The sequence below is a fragment of the Prionailurus bengalensis genome, chromosome C1, assembly GCF_016509475.1.
Source record: "Prionailurus bengalensis isolate Pbe53 chromosome C1, Fcat_Pben_1.1_paternal_pri, whole genome shotgun sequence".
NCBI classification, from domain to species: Eukaryota; Metazoa; Chordata; class Mammalia; order Carnivora; family Felidae; genus Prionailurus; species Prionailurus bengalensis.
Window position 1 is genome coordinate 15,377,597 of NC_057345.1, and position 22,450 is coordinate 15,400,046.

At 38.9% G+C, this 22,450-nt stretch overlaps 1 protein-coding gene across 43 annotated transcripts in view; it reads right to left on the reverse strand.

Annotated features, from left to right (window-relative positions):
• EIF4G3 (eukaryotic translation initiation factor 4 gamma 3) overlaps positions 1-22,450 on the reverse strand; it is a 315,357-nt gene that overhangs the window by 189,521 nt on the left and 103,386 nt on the right. For 39 of the 43 annotated variants that reach the window (XM_043574009.1, XM_043574008.1, XM_043574005.1 and 36 more), the window contains one exon: positions 12,553-12,681. The exons of the other annotated variants lie outside the window; for them this stretch is intronic. Coding sequence is in view for 33 of the 39 variants with exons in the window: in XM_043573996.1 (XP_043429931.1) it covers positions 12,553-12,681 (129 nt within the window). In the remaining 6 variants the exon portion in view is untranslated. The remainder of the gene's footprint in view (positions 1-12,552; positions 12,682-22,450) is intronic. 43 annotated transcript variants of the gene reach the window in all.

Below are 22,450 nucleotides of genomic sequence, written 5' to 3' on the forward strand. Positions count from 1 at the left end.
GCTCAGTTGGTTGAGTGTCCAACTCCTGACGGCGTTAGCTCAAGTCATCATCTCACAGTTTGGTTCGTGGATTTGAGCCCTGCGTTGGGCTCTGCACTGACAAGTGCGGAGACTGCTTGGGATTCTCTCTCTCTCCCTCTTTCTCTATCCCTCCCCCACTCACTCACTCTTTCTTTCTCTTTCTCTTTCTCTCTCTCTCTCTCTCTCTCCTTCAAAAAAAAAAAAAAAGAATCCTTGGAGTTTACTGGTTCCATCTTATTCTTTATTAGTAAGGAAATTATGTATCCTTTTACCATTGTATGTGCCAGTTACTTACCTATTGTCTTTCACCACTAACCTACCCTCTAAGTAGGAAGCTGCTTTTACCTCCATTGCTCCAGACACCAGCTCCATTCAGATCAGAGCCTCTCAAAGCCATTAGAATGCCAGCAGCAGTATGCACACTTGATATTCGAAGTACCGGCCTCAGCCTCATCTAGTTCTCGTACCTAGTTTCTGTTATCCAAGGACCAAACTCCCTTCTCAGAAGTGTAAGCAACAGTCCCAAAAGACCCTTCCTCCAAGTTCCTAGGTCTGGCAACACCACCACTTCTCTCTCATTTCTTCAGCATTAGGGATGTTCGTTGCTTCCTGTGGTTATTAATCTCCGGATTGCCTCAGCATCCTCTTGACTATCAATCAGCTGGCATATGAAATCGATGTATTAAATCCCCTCTATTTGAAATACTTAGTACAACCGTTTTCTTTCCCCTGACAAAATATTAACAGCTGTACTGCTAAACAATTTCGGTTGTTGTGTTGTTAACTGCACTAAACAGGCAGGTCTAAATTTAGGAAATAAACTGTAAAAGAAGGTAGGCATTTTAATGGTGATCAAGAGTAAGAATTGAGGGGGCACTTGGGTGCCTCAATCAGTTAGACGTCCGACTCTTGAATTTCGGCTCAGATCATTATCTCACAGTTTGTGGGTTCAAGCCCTGCATCTGGCTCTATACTGCCAGTGTAGAGCCTGTTTGGGTATTCTCGCTCTCTGCCCCTCCCTCATTCGTGCTCACCCTCGCCCTCTCTCTCTCTCTCTCAAAATAAATAAATAAACTTTAAAAACATAATAATACAGTGCAGTATGTGAAAGTAGAGTATCACTGGCAGGAAACTAAAGAGATTTTGTCTGTGAAGTATAACAAAGTATTCCCAACATATTTTTTTTTTCTATATATCACCTACTTAGGTGCCTATGAAACAACATGCTGGGCAAACAGAAAACATACCCTATAAGAAAGGGAGAATTCAGATAGTTTGAGAGTTTATGATTCATAATAATAATAATAATAATAATAATAATAAGGGTACATCAACTGATAAAAAGTTTAAAATCAGGGATGCCTGGCTGGCTCAGTAGGAGGAGTATGTGACTCCTGATCTCAGGGTCATGAGTTTGAGCCCCACGTTGGATACAGAGATTACTTACACATGTACGTACATACACATATACATAAATAAACAAGCAGCTTTAAAGTTTGCTTAAAATCTTTGTTTAAAAAAAGTTTGAGGGGCACCTGGGTGGCTCAGTCGGTTGAGCAACCAGCTTCGGCTCAGGTCATGGTGTCACAGTTTGTGAGTTCAAGCCCCGCGTCGGGCTCTGTTGTGCTGACAGCCTGGAGCCTGGAGCCTGCTTCTGATTCTGTGTCTCCCTCTCTCTCTGCCCCTCCCCAACTCATGCTCTGTGTCTCTCCGTCTCAGAAATAAACATTAAAAATAAATAAATAAATAAATAAATAAATAAAACAGTATGAAATCAGGGGCACCTGGGTGGCTCAGTCGTTTGAGCGTCCAACTTCACCTCAGGTCATGATCTTGTAGTTTGTAAGTTCGAGCCCGGCATTGGGCTCTGTGCTGACAGCTCAGAACCTAGAGCGTGCTTTGGATTCTGTGTCTCCCTCTCTCTCTCTGTTCCTCCCCTGTTCATGCTTTATCTCTCTCTCAAAACTAAATAAACATTAAAAAAATTTTTTTTAAATTTAAAATCAGATTTATCTCTTCTTCTCAGCTAACTTTCAGCGTGAGTGGACACGTGAGAAAAAGAAATAGTAAATACATTTATGCACTGAGGGAAAAAATGTGTTACTTTGGTAAGTAAATTATGACATTTTATTTTTAGGAGTCATTTCATATATCAATATATATTCATTGCTCATAGTTACTTGATTCTACTTGCTTTAACTGTAACTTAACCTTTCCTTCACTATTCATTGATTGTATTTTTAAAATTTTTATTTTATCTTAGAGAGACACGGTATGCACTTGAGGGGAAAAGACAGGCAGAGGGAAAGAGATGGAATCCCAAGCATGCTCCATGATTAACATGGAGTGCAATGCAGGGTTCTATCCCACGACCCTGGGATCATGACCTGAGTCAAATCAAGAGTCAGACACTCAAATGACTGAGCAACCCAGGTGCCCTTCATTGACAGAATTTAAAATTACTGCAAAGCTACACTACATGTGTTGTCTGCTTTTCGCTGACTGTTGAGTCATTGAAATTCACAATTTTTAGTTCTATAAAGATGCTAGCTTTTTATACACTATACTTTGTAGTTAGCAAAACACTTCAAATGAATTTAATCTGATCCTTGACAAAACAAATACAGCTGACCCTTGAAGAACTCAGGGATTAGGGGCACTGACCTTCCCTCACAGTTGAAAATCTACATACAACTTTTGATTCCCTGAAAACTTAACCACTAAACAGCCTACTGTTGACCAGAAGCCTCACCAATGACATATACATTGGATAAACATGTATTTTGTATGTTACATGTATTATACTGTATTCTTAGAATAAAGTAAGATAGAGGGGTGCCTGGGTGGCTCATTTGGTTGAACAAATTTGGCTCAGTAAGGAGCCTGCTTAAGATTCTCTCTCCCCCTCTGCCACTCTCCTCCTCTGCTTGCATTCTCTAAAATAATAATAATAAAGTAAGCTAGAGAAAAGAAAATTGTAAGGAAAACACATATACAGTACTATGCCGTATTTATTAAAAAAAAAAAAAAAAAAAAAAAAGGTCTACCTATACACAGTTCAAACCTGTGTCATTCAAGGGCCACCTAAGCTTCTCTCGCTTTTTCCATTGCTCGCAAATTGAACTTCTCCCCTGCCATTAATCATGTATAAACACATGTACCCATCTGTATGATTAAACTCAGGACAATACTCTATATCTCTATGGTACTTACCCCTTCTGCTGACCTTTCTCCTGTAGTCTTATCTGCCCACTTCCCCCAAAGCTCTCTGAATCACATAAATAGTGCCATGGATGGAGTTGAGCATCTCCCTCACTAATCCCCTAAAATTCATATATTGAAACCCTATACCCCAATATGGTAATATTTGGAGACAGGGCCTTTGAGAGACAATTAGGTTTACATAAGGTCATGGGGATGTGGAGCCTCATGATGGGAGTAGGAGTAGCGCCTTTACAAGAGACACCAGAGAGCTTACATGTCTCTCCCTCTCTGCCACGAATAGAACATAACAAGAAGGTGGACTTCTGCAACCCAAGAAGGACCTCATAACGAACCAAAGCAGACAGTACCCCGATCTTGGACTTCCCAGCATCCAGAAATATGAGAAATGAATGTCACCGTTTAAGCCACCCAGTCTCTGGTATTTTGTTATAACAGCCCAAGCAGACTAAGACAGATGGAATATGAATTTCTGGGGCAAATATCATAAGCACTTTGGATTGAATTGTCAGGCTGCTCCACTTCCTGACTTTCTGTACAATTTACTTGTTCAATTTCCCACCCCAAAATTTATTGGCATATGCTAATTTCTGTAGCTGAGTTGAAGTTGCAATTTCAGAACCATAAAAATCCAAAAAATCTGAATGTCACAGCTGGGTAAAAAATAGATTGATGGCAATAAAGTGACTCTCCTAAAAGCATGAGAAACAAATGAAATGTCAAACTCCATAGGGGTGAACTTACAAGGAAAATGCTGAGAGAATTCACTACCTATTAAAACAGATGAGTGGTAGCCATAGAAATCAAGAAAAAGCAGAATCAGACTTATAAATACAAAGAACAAACTGATGGTTGCCAAAGGGAAGGGGGGGGTAGACAAACAGGGGAAATGGGTGAAGAGGAGTAGGAGAGAGACACAGGTACGCTTCCAGTTATGGAATGAATTAAGTCACAGGAATAAATGGTACACCATAGCGAATGCAGTGAGTGGGACTGTAATAGCCTTATATGGTGGCAGATGGTAGCTACACTTGTGAGCACGGTATAAGGTACAGGGTTGCTGAATCACTATATTGTACATCTGAAACTATTGTAACATTGTGTGTCAACTATCCTCAAATAAGAAGAAGAGGAGGAGGGGCGCCTGGGTGGCGCAGTCGGTTAAGCGTCCGACTTCAGCCAGGTCACGATCTCGCAGTCCGTGAGTTCGAGCCCCGCGTCGGGCTCTGGGCTGATGGCTCAGAGCCTGGAGCCTGTTTCCGATTCTGTGTCTCCCTCTCTCTCTGCCCCTCCCCCGTTCATGCTCTGTCTCTCTCTGTCCCAAAAATAAATAAACGTTGAAAAAAAAAAAAAATTAAAAAAAAAAAAAAAAAGAAGAAGAGGAGAAGGAGAAGGAGGAGGAGGAGGAGGAGGGGGGGGGGGAGGGGAGGCGGTGGCGGTGGCGGCGGCGACGGAGGAGGCAGCGGTGGCAGCAGCCGGCCATAGCAGTGGAGGCTCACAAGATGTATCCAGAGAAGCAACTCTACATGTAAAGAGATAATCCTAAACTTTTTCCTCCCTAACAAAGTTTATATAAAAATGAACATCATCAATAAAACTGGAGCCTGTATCAAAGACAACAGAAGAAATGTGTATAAAATCACAACCAGTTTTTACAGACTGATTCTTTCAAAATTCTTTGGCTTTCTAAAACAATGTTGACTTAATGTAGGATTTTAAAACTTTCACTCTTTATACTTTAATATTTCAAAATACAAGTTCTCATCTTATAGATCTGCCAAACAGAATCTACAATATGGGAGTTTAGGGTGAGGAAAGTCTGAATAATAATTACAACTTACCTATCATCCTTGCTGCAACATTTAGAAATAACTAACCAAAGAAACTTTGAAAGAAAATCACTGGGATTTTTCTCTATGCAATGAAAAGTATAATCAAGCATATAAAAATTACTTTAGGCATGTTTCATGGTAAGTTACAAGACTGCATAAAAAATCAAATTCCCCTGACAGGAAAATATTTGGTGAACTCCTGCCTTATAAAGATGGTTGCAACTGTTTTATTAATAAAAACAAAAAATGACAGAACAGGTGAAGTTCTCTAATCAATTATGACAATATTAAAATAAACCTCAACGATTAGAAGAAAAAAGCTTACCACAATTATTTAGCATATACCAGATGAAACCACAAACATAAATGATGTGGATATTTTATAGGTCCTTGTAACTTTTATACTAATGACATCTGTAAAGGCATGTTAATTGACAAAGTGTTTTAAAGACAATATGTGACGAGGTTTTCAACAAGGTATACATTTTTAAGCACACATATAACCAACTGGAGGGGGAAAAAACCAAACAATTTGGCACCAGGAGGGCCCCCTCAATAGAGTCAGTACTGCAGATTTCTGAACCCACATCAAATCCCCCTATGTGCCAGGGATGCAGCTTCAAAACACCACTCATTTCAAAAAATACTTCCTTAGATAGCCACAATGTGTTCCATGGGAGAAAGGGAGTAAAACACAACAAATTTTGCTTTGCTTTCCTTTTTTATGAAAATTCAATACTCCTTTATTTCAATAACGAAATGTGATAAAAATTTTGACAGCTTTCTCTATTTTATCCTGGTTATCAGCAAGGCTGTCATAGCTATCAAATCAGATTTTATTTGCTTCATGACAGAAAAAAAAAAAAAGCTTGCACACAGTAAATAAAATCATTATTTATCTTAATAATAAAGAAAAAGCAGTTGTAAAGCCTGAAATAATTAGTCAAGAACTGCAAAGCAACATGAGACATTTTCTGTAATAAAACAAGACCTCTGAAAGGAAATTGAAGTCTGGAAGTTGGATAAAGTGAAGAGTTGTTCAAAACTCACTCTTTAGTAATCACGAAAATTGTAGTGTTTAAAAGAAATATCATGGTACACTTACCATGATGAGCATTGAGCAATGTACAGAATTGCTGAATCACTACACTGTACACCTGAAACTAATAAAACACTGTGTTAACCATACTGAAATTAAAATTTAAAACTTAATAAAATGAAAAAAAGAAGCAGCAGCAGCAGCACGACCAATCACCATACCTCAATGGAGAAGTCCTTTGCTTAGAATTTCAAGAGACAATGAAGACTCGAACCAGTGGATCATACACCTTCACCATTCTCAGTCCACTACAAAACATGACTGAGTCGATCTCCCAGAAGAAAGAGGAGCCAAAAGAAATTTCCAGGAAAAGCAGGCAGAAAACATTTATCACTCCACTTCTTGGGCAATATTCTGACCACGCCTTCTCACTAATTACTGTGAACATAGCTTAGGAGTCACACAGTGACATCAAGAGAAAAAAATGAGAAGGCCTAGATGTTGAACCTGATAATCAGTGCCAGCCTGGTCTCCTTATTTTGTAATTTAGCTCAAATCTACAAAAATTAACTGAGTTAAGAAGCAAATGTTTAACTACAATTAAGCAATAAGTAGAAAACATTTTTGTTTTGTTTAAGATAATGCAAATAACAAACTCCTGATATTTTCTTCAAAGATAAAAAATAAAACAGTGTAAAAGTCTACCTAACTTTAAATTCAAAAATACAGAATACAAAAGATTTTCATAATAAGAATTGGCTCCTCTGAATTAGTTTCTAAAACTTATGAAGACTTTTTTTTTTTACTAAGTGGTTCTCATTTTTTTTTTTGTACATTTTTTTTTAACGTTTATTTTTGAGAGAGACAGACAGAGCATGAGCAGGGGAGGGCAGAGAGACAGGTAGACACAGAATCTGAAGCAGGCTCCAGGCTCTGAGCCGTCTGCACAGAGCCTGACGTAGAGCCCGAACTCACGAACCATGAGATCATGACCTGAGCCGAAATCGAACACTTGACTGAGCCACCCAGGTGCCCCTAAAACGTATGAAGATCTTAAAGGGAATTCAGTTCTCATTTAATATGAAGCTCTTGTTTACAATGAGAAAAACTGAGCATTAAAAAGAACTTCCACTGGGTGAAACTTTGAAATAATACTGGCAGGGCTGAGACTCTTAAGTCTCCTGACTGCTGGGAGAGGATATTTTTCCACTTACTTTGAAATATGCCCGAAAAGATACTTTTTAAATTCCAAATTCCTGACCATTTCCTTCATAAATGCATTCTGGATTTAGTGACTGTTAAAGTGCTGCCATTTTAGGGTAAATGAAAAGAATCCACACCTTAAAAGACTGTGTCAAATTTACTGAACTTTGAAAACATCATTTTGGGGTGCCTGGGTGGCTTAGTAGGTTAAGCATCCAGCTCTTGATTTTGGTTAAGGTCATGATCCCAGGGTTATGGGATGGAGCTTTACATTAGGCTCCACACTAAGCATGGAGCCTGCTTAAGATATTCTCTCTTTCAATCTCTCCCTCCCCTGTTCACACACTCGCTCTCTCTTAAAAAAAAAAAAAAAAAAAAAAAAAAAATTTTTAACTATTAGTCTTTTATAGTGTAATAGTCCAAAGTTTTTTACTTTGATTAAACAAAATCACCAGAGGGGAGAGGAGTGGAAAGATTCAGAAGTCATGTAACAAAGGAAAATACAAATAAAACCTTAAATTTCACATGTGCATGTACATACATATGTAAAATCTTATCTCAAAGGCAAAGAAGCAGGTGAAGAGGTTGCCACTGATGACTTAAGAAACAGCCTGGGAGCAATTTTCTACAATTTCTCTCTTTTATGTTTCAAAACTATGAAATTCACTTTTCTTCAACTTAGCTACATTCATTTAGACCCTAATAGGTTCATTTTGTGTTAAAACATTGAGTCACAAACACAGTCACTTGAAAAAAAAAAATTCACAGAGGAAGTGAGAGACTCATTAAAAAGGCCATGTGCCTTGGGGTGCCTGGGTGGCTCAGTCGGTTGAGCTTCTGACTTCAGCTCAGGTCATGATCTCACAGTCTGTGAGTTCAAGCCCCGCATCAGGCTCTGTGCTGACGGCTCAGAGCCTGGAGCCTGCTTCGGATTCTGTGTCTCCCTCCATGTGCCCCTCCCCAGATTGCTCTTGCTCTTGCTCTCTCTCTCTCTCTCTCTCTCTCAAAAATAAATAAAACATCAAAAAAGTTTCCTTATTCTAGTCTTGAGTTGATTTGTGCACAAGAATAAACCACATTACTGCTAACAGAAAATGACCAAGGTTGGCTTCTTCTCTTATCCTGGAATGGATAAGCCAACGCAGGAGATAAGCAAAGACTTGGAAAATATCTCAAACTCTTGGGGAGAGCTTCTGAATTTCACACTAATACCAGTCACATAGCTAAATTAGAGCAGTTAGACACTCATACACTTGCACACACATACACATCCTGAGGAGAACCAAGTCTGACAGGCATGAAAATAATAAAAAGCCAGTTACTGAAAGTAATTAGCATCTCCTATTCTAAGGCAGGATTTTATATAATCTTCATACCAACTCTCTTAAAGGGTGGTAGGACTCTAATTCTCACCTATATAATGACATCATGTAACCAGAAAGAGAAAGACCAAGCCCCAGAAACCAGCTCTGTTGAGAGTCCAAGCCTGTAATACATTTTTCTTCTGTTTTGAAGGCTATGAGTTCCATTATGATCCACGAACATATCAACTGTTAAACCTAAGGAGACCACGTTTCCCACAGAACTCCTCAATTTTCCAAGCATGCCAATTCAGAAAAACTTCCTCACTCTATCAACACATGTTAAGACACTGTTAGGAAACAAATGAATCCATGTTAAGTCTACCTGTGTCTGAAAGGAAAGAGAAAAAGGGGACTGTGAACCAGGTGCGATTTAGTGGGTTCCTTCATCAAATTAGGAAATATGGTAGCAAAACAGACCACAAAGAAAAGCAAGATAATACTTGGTGACCATTCTCCACCAGGAGATTCTTGCACTCTGACTTCTAAAGGCAATAAATGGCATACATAAAGGCATTGGTAGGCTCAACAACTGAGACCGCAGCAAGATCACTATTTTTAAATGCAAACTTTGCATTTTCAAGCAGCAAGGTCTTTCAGAAAACTTAAGTGCTTTCAGCCAACTGCCCAGGTCAAATCATAACTTATAATAATAAGAATGAGAAACTGAAAATAAGTTTTCCCCTTATGTCACAGTGATCAGTACTTGCCTCTGAGGCTCAAAACTTACCTTGTTTGCCTATATAGTCAACATGGATCTGGGTTCCTTAATATGTATTTGTAAAATTTTAAAATATTTTCCCCTTCCAGCTGACACAGTGTTAAGCTTTGTCAATAGAGGGACCTATAGAAATACTGCAGAAGGAAAGAGTTTTGATTCCTGGTTCCTATCTGGCTTGCAAACCACTTGGCTTCTCCAGTGATGAGTTGCCCTAGAGTGCCCAGCATCTTCAATGCCAGGCTTCTACAGCAATGAGCAGCGGCCAGCAGTACCCAGTGGTCAACAGTTGCCTCTGTTATTTTTAGGCAGTTTCGTAGCAAAATACCTCCTCTAAGAAACCTACCTGTGAAGAGCTTTCCCTGAGTACTCTAGATGGAAGAATTGTGGCAAACTGCAGAGGGTAGATTTCTAGTAAATTCCACCGATGTGGCACCACAACAACTTCTCTAACATTCAGTGAGTCACATCATGCCCTATTCAACAAGGTCTGGACCTCAACCCAAGATGGGGGAGAAGTCTCTTACCTAACACTACCAAGGGGAAAAAAAACAAAAACAAACACAAAACTTGGCTGGCCTTTTATGAATTTTAAAAACAACATACACTAGGTAGGAACGTGCTACACTTTGACCTTCCTAAAAAGTCCCCTAGAGGATTCCCAATTTTGAGTGAAGAACCAAACAAAAGACTCTGCAGCAAGTTTAGGTTGTGATGCCAGTTGCTCTACCACATGGGACCTATGATCCAGCATAACCATGGTTACCTGAAGTATCTAGGATAAACAGAGACGGTATAACAAGAAGCCTCTAGCCACTGCACACAGCAGCACTTCTTTGCTATAAGAGATTGGCACTAGAGGATCCAGCATTCCCCAACAGCCCATGGGGTGAATTTCCAGCAAGTTCCACAGGCAGGATTTTTAGCATATTCCACTGGTATAATACTACACTGATTTCTCTATTAGGTAAGCCACAGCCGTGCGCTCTCCATTATCAGCCCTGGAGAAGGAGGTTCTTCCATTTGTATTCTGTCTCAGACCCAGGAGAAGCATCTGCTTCTTGTATTTGCTACTTGTGTATTTTCTAGAGTTCTCTTTCTTTAATAAGCCAATCGCTCATCATTCCAATTCGTTATACTGAATTCTCTTTTATTAGGTAATCTCTACACCCAACATGGGGCTTGAACCCACAACCTCAAATTCAAACAAGAGTCACATGCTCTATTTACTGAGCCAGACAGGTATCCCGGGAATAACCTTTTATATGAAACCTTCCCCATTCAAATTACCAAATGGTTTTTCCCTCCTGATTAGACTCCAACTAAAATACCATATGAAGAGCGTGAGTGTTCTCATCAGTGCCATGAAAACCAACACAAGAACCTAATTTTAAACAATTAAAAGTTCATTTTGACAAATTTTAGCTTTAAAACTAAAAATTAAATAGGAATGATGTAAACTTAGTTTAAGCATAGTACTAAGTCCAAATTAATGTATATATTTCTTAAAATATCAATCATGGTTTGGCAAGTTATACATTCCTTCTCCAAATGTTCTGCAGTCTTTAAAAAAATTTTTTTATGTTTATTTATTTTTAAGAGAGAGAGACAGAGACAGAGAGAAAGTGTGAGTGGGGGAGGGGCAGGGAGAGAGGGAGACACACAATCTGAAGCAGACTGCAGGCTTTGAGCTGTCAGGCAGAGAGCCTGATGAGGGGCTTGAACCCACAAACCACTAGATCGTGACCTGAGCCAAAGTCGAATGCTTAGCTAACTGAGCCACCCAGGTGCCCCTGTTCTAGAGTCTTTAAATGAACATTAATTAGCCCCTAATAATCACCAGCGTTTAACATTATTTTTAATAAGAAATACCTTATCTCTCTTATTCTATAGGGTGTAAAAGGCCTAAAGTAGGGGTGCCTGGGTGGCTCAGTCATTAAGCATGTGACACTTAGTTTCAGCTCTGGTCATGATCTCACAGTTTGTGAGTATGAGTTCTGTATTGTCAGTGCTGAGTGTGCTTAAGATTCTGTCTCTTTCTCTCTCTGCCCCTCCCCATTCATGCTCATTCCTGCTCTCTCTCTCTCAAAATAAATGAACTAAAAACAATTTTTTAAAGGCCTAAAATATGGAAGTGACAACTGAAAATAATGTTGTAAGCTTTCATTTTTAAAAGGGGCAGTTATGGGGCGCCCGGGTGGCTCAGTCGGTTAAGCGTCTGACTTCAAGCTCAGGTCACGATCTCACGGTCTGTGAATTCGAGCCCCGCATCGGGCTCTGGGCTGATGGCTCAGAGCCTGGAGCCTGCTTCCGATCCTGTGTCTCCCTCTCTCTCTGCCCCTCCCCCATTCATGCTCTGTCTCTCTCTGTCTCAAAAATAAATAAACGTTAAAAAAAATTAAAAAAAAAAATAAAAGGGGCAGCTATGTATAAACACTGACAGTCTGAAATGGCATGGGTCAAATGGCCTGACCCTCTCCACATTCCACGAAGACACGTCATAATTCTAGCATGCTCTTCACCATAAGGAGCCCAAAACAAGCATGTAATGCTGGACTGGTACAAGCTAATCAATATCTTGAAAAATGGCTTAAAATGCGGGCGATCCACAGTGACTTTTTACAACAGTGTTTCAATGTCCCCGCACCTGCTAACTGGAAATACACTATGGAGTTCACTATTTAATAGTTCAACCTAATTTTAAGCCTAAGACAGCCCAATAACCTATTTATGAACTCAAAAACCAACAAAGAAGCCCACCACAATTACTCAAGAGGTAAAAACACCCAACATTTTTTTTTAAGTAGAAAATAACCATCACCACTCCATCAAAAGGAGAAGAAGGAAGACTAGATGGCACACTGAAAAGCAAAAAAGTGCTTTGTGTGGTTTTTAAGGGACTTTAGAATCATACTCTAATTTCTTGAACAACACAAAGGAAAACTAAATATCACTGACAGTTCCTTTTGAATGACTCCATAATGAAACTGTATTAAAATTGTCAGTAGCCACAATAATGAGAGGTATATCTAAAAATATTAAAACAAATTACTCTTCAAGTAATATTGTATGTTACTGCTCAGAAGTTTGCCTTAAAAAAACAGAAACACTACTTTTATATGGAAATTTCCTTAAAAATAAAGAAGTTTATCTTACTTGAGAGAGTCCAGGGGACGATGCATGTCCCGGGGGCGTTGCCGCAAGATTTGGGTGCCCCTTGTTTATTTCATGTGCTGAATAAGGGGAAGGGGTCGGGGGTCCCGGTTGTCTTGCTACTTGTGTTACCTGTGAGGAAATCAATATTTAGTAAGAGCTTTATATTAGTAACTCAATCTTAATAAATACAGCTGAACTGGTTAATTTTTAAAACTGAACTATCTGTCTCATAATTTATACTAAAATAAGTGCCAGACTGACTAAAGGCTTAAAATTTCAAAATGAAGCAATAAAATGCTTGGGGGGGGGGGGGGGGAACATGACTATTACCATCAGTTTGACAAAAGATTCTTGAAGCACAATCTAAAACCAAACCTTAAAGGCAAAATTATGCTAAACGCAAGAAGGTACATTTGAAACTAAATATTGTTTAGTTTTAATATAATGCCACTTCTAGGACATTTTGTAAAAGAAACAAAAAAAGAAAAATGATTGCAAGGGGAAGGGGATGACTACAGAACGGACACAGGAGATTTCTGGAGTGAAATAACTGTACCTTGACTGTAGTGGGGATTACATGTCTCTCTGTGTTCGTCAAAATTCACAAAACTGCACACTATAAGGTGAATTTTACATTATGTAAATTATACCTCAAATCTGAACCAAAAATGGGGCAAATTATTTATAGAGTATACTCTCATCTTTTTTTTTATTTTTGGATTTTGGCTTTCGTATTAAAGTTTATTCATTTATTTTGAGAGAATCACAGACAGCGTGAGTGGGGGAGGGGCAGAGGGAGAAGAAGACAGAGAATACCAAGCAGGCTCCATACTGTCAGCGAGAAGCCCAATGTGAGCCTTGAACTCATGAAACAATGAGATGGTGACCTGAGCTAAAACCAAGGGTAGGATGTTTAACCAAGTAAGCCACTCAGGCAACCCATCTCATTTTTGTTTTTAAAACAGTACACCTAAATAAACATGTAAAGTTACATGTTTGCATATTTCTATATGTATATCTAAGCCTACAATCTATGTCTACATATATGTGTATACATGAAATACCCATGCATTTACACATACTCGCAGGTATATATGTCCTATTAAAAAGATGTGCAATGACTTACACCAAGATCTGAACAGAAAGCGTTACAAGCATTTTTTTTCTCATTTTCATTTTCTAATATATGTATAGTTCAATAATCATGAACTTGTACAGAAAAATAATTAGCATATGTTTCTATGTAAACAAAAACTACATTCTTCCACTTTTTCCTGGTAATAAACTGCCCATTAGCCAATGATGATGGATATAAAACTACATTACCCAGGCCCCTTTCCAATGTCCAGCAATGAATCCCAGCCAGCTACTCTCAACCAAAATCTAACCCAGACTAGCACTGACTGAAAGTTTGGCAAACCTCCATGAATGGGGGCAACTTTTATAGTCATAGAATATGAAAGAATCCATTCTCCTTAAGGTGAAGGCCTCAAATGGGGGGGGGGGGGGCATGAAAGCTTTTACAATCTAGTAGAAACTACAGACCTCTCCTAGAATCATATTTTTAAAATATTTATTCAATTATTTTGAGAGAGAGAGAGGGAGTGCATGCAAGTGGGGGAAGGTAGAGAGGGAGAGGGAGAGAGAGAATTCCAAGCAGGTTTCATGCTGTCACTGCAGAGCCTAACGCAGGGCTTGATCTAACAAACCATGGGTTCATGACCTGAACCAAAATCAAGAGATGGACACTTATCTGACTGAGCCACCCAAGTGCCCCTAGAATCATATATTTTTTTTAATTTTAAAAAAAATTATTTATTTTGAGCCGGGGGCGGGGGGTACCCGTGGGCAGAGACAGAGAATCCCAAGCAGGTTCTCCCCAAGTCAATGCATAGAGTCCAATGCAGGGCTCAAACTCACAAAATGGTAAGATCATAACCTGACCCAGAATCAAGAGTCAAACACTTAACTAACTGAGCCACCCAGGCACACTGGAATCATATCTTTAAATGCATAAAATATATAGGATTATGATAAAACCAATTATATTGAAATATATATATGAAAATATAAGTTTGCGATATAGTAATATGTTCTTTATAATATATTAAAAAATAAAAACTAATGATAGATAGCCTGCATGCATAATTCAAAGAAATTGTAACATTCAAATTGTAACATTCCTTCTCACACCAGCGCATGCGGGCACGTGCACGCTCACACTCTCTCTGAAAAATATGTAAATAAACATTAAAAAACCCACCCTGGGTGGTTATTTAAAAATAAATAAAAATAAGTAAATATTTTTAAATATTACTTCATGTATATCATAACAAAAGTAAAATTTACAGGGGCACCTGGGTGGTTCAGTTCATTAAGCATCCGACTTCAGTTCAGGTCATGATCTCACGGTTCATGAGTTCGAGCCCCATGTCGGGCACTGTGCTAAAAGCTTAAAGCTTACAGTCTGCTTCGGATACTGTCTCTTCCTCTCACTGCCTCACCCCCACTCGTGTTCCGTCTGTTGCTCAAACATAAATGAACTTAAAAAAAAGTAATAAAGTAAAATTTACAAAAAACAAAAAACAAAAAAACGAAAAAGCTTTACCCCACTATCAGAAGGCAACAGGACATAGGTACTGTGAAGGAGTTTACCTTGTCTCCAAAACTACAGAACAATGAGTCACAACTGCCTTAAAACCATGCCCCAAAAATGATTCCAGTTTGGGACACATATTCTAAAGAAAAAAAATCTCACTTCAAAAATTAGGAACATAAAGATATATTCAGGGGCACCTGGGTGGCTCAGTAGGGTAAGCATCCAACTCTTGATTTTGGCTTAGGTCATGATCTCATGGTATGTGGGTTCAAACCCCACATCAGGCTCTGCATTGTCAGTGCAGGGACTACTTGGGATTCTCTCTCTCCTCCTCCCCTGCTCGTGTTCACTCTCTCTCTCAAAAATAAACATTAAAAAAAATTTTTTTACAAAGATATCCAAGAGCACTACAAAGAGCAAAAAAGGCAGAAACAGCAAATAATGGGAAAATAAAGTAACATAAGTAAACAAAGGACATAAAAAATATATAAATTTGGGCTGTTATCAATAGAAATTGATATGTTAAATACTCAGGAATAAAAAAGAAGAACATGTACTATTCGGAACTGTAAAGAAATTCTTCTATATACTAACAAAGATGGGGAAAAAAACACATCAATGATTTCAGATAAAGGTTAGTGTTCATATGGTTCGTTTTTCCCTGAAAACTCTTGAGTGTGCTTTTTTAAGAGTACTGTATCAGCCAATAAAATACAAATGTTTGAGAGAAGAAGAAAATGCATTTTGCCAAAGCCGTAAGTATTATGCTATTACTACATTAAAAATTTCCTTATATGGGAATGCAAGCTGGTACAGCCACTCTGGAAAACAGTATGGAGGTTCCTCAAAAAACTAAAAATAGAACTACCCTACGACCCAGCAATTGCACTACTAGGCATTTATCCATGGGATACAGGTGTGCTGTTTCGAAGGGACACGTGCACCCCCATGTTTATAGCAGCGCTATCGACAATAGCCGAAGTATGGAAGGAGCCCAAATGTCCATCGATGGATGAATGGATAAAGATGTGGTGTGTGTATACATATGTTATTCAGCAGTCAAGAAGAACGACATCTTGCCATTTGCAACTACGTGGATGGAGCTGGAGGGTATTATGCTAAGTGAAATTAGTCAGAGAAAGACAAAAATCATATGACTTCACTCATGTGAAGACTTTAAAAGACAAAACAGATGAACACAAGGGAAGGGAAACAAAAAGAATATAAAAACAAGGAGGGGAACAAAACAGAAGAGACTCATAAATATGGAGAACAAACTGAGGGTTACTGGAGGGGTGAGGGGGGGGGATGGGCTAAATGGATAGGAAATGGGCATTAAGAAATCATTGTTGCACTATATGCTAACTAACTGGGATGTAAATTTTAAAAACTTAAAAATAAAATTTAAAAAAATTTTCCTGGGGCGCCTGGGTGGCGCAGTCGGTTAAGCGTCCGACTTCAGCCAGGTCACGATCTCGCGGTCCGTGAGTTTGAGCCCCACGTCGGGCTCTGGGCTGATGGCTCAGAGCCTGGAGCCTGTTTCCGATTCTGTGTCTCCCTCTCTCTCTGCCCCTCCCCCGTTCATGCTCTCTCTCTGTCCCAAAAATAAATAAACGTTGAAAAAAAATTTTTTTTCCTTATAAAGCAAGCACCAATGAAAAACAACCTTCATAGGCAAATATCCCTAAGGTGTATATCCTCTGCCATTCTTAAACAGCTAAGCCAAACTGCAGGAATCCTTCAGTACTGTATTTTGGCACTCCCTCCCAAAATTGGATGTTTCTACTAATAAAAGCAAGCCAAAGAAAATAAATCTGTATAAAAGTAATAGGAGAGGGGTAGTGGCTGCTTCACAGAGCTGGCATGTCTCAGCCCATGGGTAGGAGTGAAGGACCAGAGAGGAGGTCCCAGGGACCTGGGGAGGGGAGGACAGGAACAAGCAGGACAGGGTGACCAGGCTGCCAGTGTGTTCAGAGAGCACAGAAGCCATCTCAGGTCCCAGCCTAAAACCCTCCAGGGTCTGTGGTCTGCAGAAGGGCCGCCTCTGAGGAACCTCTAAAGGAAATAAAAATGTTCACATAGGCAGGCATTATCTACAAATAAGGAAGTAAAAAGGACAACTGACTGAATTTTGGAGGAAAACAAATCACCCCCAACTCCCCACCAGAAAAAATTTAAACTAATGCTGTGGACTCCTTCGATGGTTTGCCTCTGAGAGAAACCTTCAAAAAAAAAAAAAGAAAGGAAGCAAGGAAGGAGGAAGGAAGGTAATAGGAAAAGCACAAAAATCATATCCTTCTAAACGATTTTTCCTAGAAACAAGCTGCTATATGCAATAAATCTCTGACCTGCAGTTACAACTCTATTTAACGGAAAAAGACTATTACAAGTGTCATACTGCATTACACGCTATGTTTGCTTTTACCATATTACAGAGTTTCATATCTTTGCAAGGAAGAAGGTATACCAGCTTCAATTAAAAATTATACCAGATAGGGCACGTGCATGGCTCAGTTGGCTAAGTGTCTAAAACCTGGTTTGGGTTCAGGCCATGATCTGATGGTGCATGAGATCTAGCCCCACTTTGGGCTCTGTGCTGACAGCCAGAGCCTGCTTGGGATTCTCATTCTCTCCCTGTCTCTGCTCCTCTCCTGCTTGTGCGCACATGTGTGCTCTCTATCAAAATAAATAAATAAATAAATAAAGTTATTCAAGATGTAAGCAATTAACACAACCCCAACCCAAGGAAATGGCACAAACTAATGAGGTTGTTGGGGTTAAAAACTAAAGTTACAGGGGCGCCTGGGTGGCGCAGTCGGTTAAGCGTCCGACTTCAGCCAGGTCACGATCTCGCGGTCCGGGAGTTCGAGCCCCGCGTCAGGCTCTGGGTTGATGGCTCAGAGCCTGGAGCAAGTTTCCGATTCTGTGTCTCCCTCTCTCTCTGCCCCTCCCCCGTTCATGCTCTGTCTCTCTCTGTCCCAAAAATAAATAAATGTTGAAAAAAAAATTTAAAAAAAAAAAACTAAAGTTACATAAAACTTTGAATACTTCTTTCAAAATATTCCTAAATTAAGGATTATTGAACCTTCTAATCTCTGGCTAAAGTTTCTTCTCTCTGGCTAAATTATCCCATTTCAGACCTTATTGTTAAACTCCATGTCCTTCAAAGGTAAAGGGAAGTTTTTATAGAATGAAAAACAAAAGTTTCCCCATTATTTCAAACATATTACTACCATCTCAATTATGGATGCAGGAAAGACAGGTATAAAATAGCTGATTATGACAAATACTTAACCAATCCCAAAGCTAAAATGATTGTCTTTCACATAGTATTAATCCTAAGCAAAATTAATCAAGAATTTCTTCAAGTGCAGTGTGTGTATTGAAGTTAAAAGGTATTAAAACAAGGGGGCATCTGGGTGGCTCAGTCACTTGAGCGTCCGGCTTCGGCTCAGGTCATGATCTCTCAGTTTGTGAGTTCAAGCCCCGCGTCGGGCTCTGCGCTGACAGCTCAGAGCCTGGAGCCTGTTTTGAATTCTGTGTCTCCCTTTCTCTCTCCTCCTCCCCTGCTTGTGCTCTCTCTCTCTCTCTCTCTCTCTCAAAAATAAACATTAAAAGGTAACAATAAGCTCAATAAGCTTTTGTATTTTTTTTTTTTTTTACAGATACAGTATTTTTGCATTGGCAATAATGTGGAGGTCCTCGAATTCTCACCCATTTGCTGGTGAAAATGTACATTTGTACAACCACTTTGGGACAGGCTACAGTAACCATGAAAACAGGCACACCCTGTGCTGCGACTCCCCCATTCCTACCTATACCTCTATGAGACAAAGGACAACGTATGACAAGGTACACGTACAAAACTGTTCATGGTCGTACTGCTGTTAGTAACCCAAACTGGTAAATAACACACTGTGGATTAACAGAAGAATGAAATCAATAAGGCAATATTTCCCTATGTAGAATTCAATGAAAAACTAAAGCAACTCACTACAATCTGGATGATTCTCATTAACACAGAAGAACATTCACAAAATGATTCCCAAAGAGTTTCAAAACAGAAAACACTTGACTAAATTAGTTTAGAAATGCATAAATGGATGGCAAAACTGTCAATAAAAGCAGGGAAATTTTTAAGGCAGATACATTACTTTGGGAAGACAGGGAGTTGTGAACAGGAAGGGCTACATACTATTTCCTTTACTTGGGAAGTGATACACAATTTCTGCTGTAAAATGATTTTAGTTTTTAGTTTTCTGCACTTTTACACATGTAAATTTTAATCCCCTACCATTCTCTAAAAAAAGATTAGAGACAAAAAACAAGCAAACTACCCAAGGACTGGAGTAATATATTAGTTAAGTTAGCATTACTTATGTGGCTGTTACAGAGTAGAAAGTATATGGAAAAAAATAGTATTGGCACAACACAGGAAAACTCTAGAACTATGACCCAGTGAAACCTTCAGCTCGCTAGTGAATTTCCATTCAAGATTTCTACCTTAAAAAAGTTTCCTATAAAAACGGATATATCGAGTATGCTGAACAATATGAATCAAAGGATCTTTTGAAAAGTTATAGGTAAACAATAACGATCATGCAAACTAAGATTAGTCAGTAAGTTTATGAAGTTTATTTAGTGCTAAATCACCTGACGTGATAAAATATTCTGGCCAATTAAGAGCTATCAAACACAATCTACAATTTTCAAATAATAATTAAAATATAGAAACAATTAGGGGTGCCTGGCTGGCTCAGTCATTTAAGCATCTGACTTCAGGTCAGGTCATGATCTCACAGTTCAGGAGTTCAAGCCCCATATCGGGCTCTGTGCTGACAGCTCTCTCAAAGATAAATACACATTAAAAAGAATTTTTTTTTTTGGTTAGAATATAGAAAACAGTTAACATTTCCTAAACATGATCATTCTTTTATGTCCCCAGAGGAGTGGAAATACCATGCAGGAAATACATAGGGGGTGGGGGGTGCGTGGGGCAAGGTATTAAGCAAGCAATAGGGAATAGAGACTATGGAGAACTAGAGAGAAAACCCACCCTTCAAAGGGTAACAGCCACACAGACATTCAGCTGTAGCCAAAGTGCAGCCATTCAGGAATTCCAGATAAGTAGTGTTCTATCTTCCACGTTTTCAAGAGAAACCAAAGATAAGGAGTTTTACATGAAATTTTCCTGATTTCCAAAACATTATACAAACCAAATGAAGCACATCTACACATTAAGTACAGAGGCAAACAGTGTGTGACTCTGGCTCTAGGGGTACCCTCATGATCATCACCAAATATAAACTTTCTATTTTAAGGAAGCACTCACACAGAGAGACTTGTGACTGGATTCTAGACAGGCATTGACTGCATACAGATATATTGTTAAATGTCATACACACATACATAAGACACTGTGTTTTTTATTTACTGCATATATATAAATGCCTAATATATAATATAAGCAATAAAACACACTGCTTAAAAACCACATAGTAATTAAATCTTTATTAAAAGGGTTAGAAAGGAAAACTCCAAGAATCCTATCAAGTCATGTTAATGTTTTCAACAACAATTCATCTAAAGAAAAAGAGCACACAGTTTATGTCTGAGAAGCGATCCTAACTTTTTTATACTAAGATAAAGTTTATTCACTGAAGTCCTCTAAAATCATTCCAACAGCTGTAACGCCCACATGGAAATGACCAAGTTCAATAAGGGGTAGACTGGAAAGATTCCAAAGCTTTCCTTAATTGGCTACTTTCAATAACATGATCCTCTAGCAGCTGAATGGGTAAGTAGTTTTCCCCCTTACTTTTTCATATCATCCTAGTATTTCCTTCAAATCATTTATTTCCCACTATCTCCAAGTATTTATTTATTATGGATACTGGGAAATAAAAGCTGGCCTACTCAACTTAAAAGGAGTACTACAGTAGATACTGGAAAACCTTATTTGGTATTATGACACTTTTCAACTTCTCTCTGACATTATCACCACCAATGCCCACCCACCATTAAGAAAGAAAGAGAGCTGGGGTGCCTGGGAGGCTCAAGTCAGTTAAGCGTCCGGCTTGGGCTCAGGTCATGATCTCAGGGTTCATGTGTTTGAGCCCCAGGCAGAGCTCTGTACTGACAGCTCAGAGCCTGGAGTCTGCTTCAGATTTTGTGTCTCCCTCTCTCTCTGCTCCTCCCCAACTTGCAATCTGTCTCTCTCTCACAAATGAATAAACATTTTAAAAATTAAAAAAAGAAAGAAAAGAAAAGAAAAAAGAAAAAGAAAAGAGAGTGTAGGGGCACCTGGGTGGATCAGATGGTTGAGACTCCAACTGTTGGTTTCGGCTTGGGTCATGATCTTGCAGTTTTGTGGGTTCAGGCCCTACATCGAGCTCTGTGCTGGTCTGTCCCTCCCCCACTCGCACTCTGTCTCTCTCAAAATAAATATAAATAAACTTTAAAAAAGGAAGGCAGGAAGGCAGGCAGGCAGGCGGGCAAGGAAGAAAAAGTAAATGACCGTCTTCTCAGCTACACCCAGAGGTTGAACCATACGAAATTTCAGATATTCAAGTATTTCTGACATTTTAAAAGAAGCCAATTTTATGATTCAAGTTATACTTAAATATTGAAGCCGACATATGTTGTCATAGGCAGTTCTACCATAGACTTAAAACAGTAGGTGGGTGGAGGCATTACTGTGAGACAGAAAGGATTAGAGGGAGAACAGTGCAGAAAAAAGTAAGTTTCAGATGCCTATTAGACATCCCATTGTAAGGGATTCATACTCAGTTGAGTATATGAATCTAAGCTCGAGAGAGGAGTCAGGGCTAAGGAGGATAAATTTAGAGGTAGATTCATCATCAAAGTTCCAGACAGTCTCTAAGCTAAGTATAAAACTAGCAAATGAAAAGATGAAAAAATTTGAAATTTATAACCTGGGGAGGCAAAAACCAAAGCAAAAATTTATTTCTGGACAATTTGGTAGTGTTAATTAGTACATACACAAGAAGTGGTCACTTTCCCCATGGAATCAACATGGTTTATTTATCTACTTACAATTTTAAAAGAAAAACCAAGCTTCTCATAGAATAAATCAGTAATAAACCAGAATTTTAAAAAATCAGAACCTCAAAGGCAAAAAAGGTGACTGACACAATTTCAGCTGTCCTAGGATCAGTAAGGATCTACTATCGCAGGAAAGAGAAAACAGCAACAGATTTTTTTTTTAGGTTGGCTCAGTATTTTTTAATTGAGGTATAACAGACATAAAACAATTTTTTTTCAAAAATATTGGGTCTG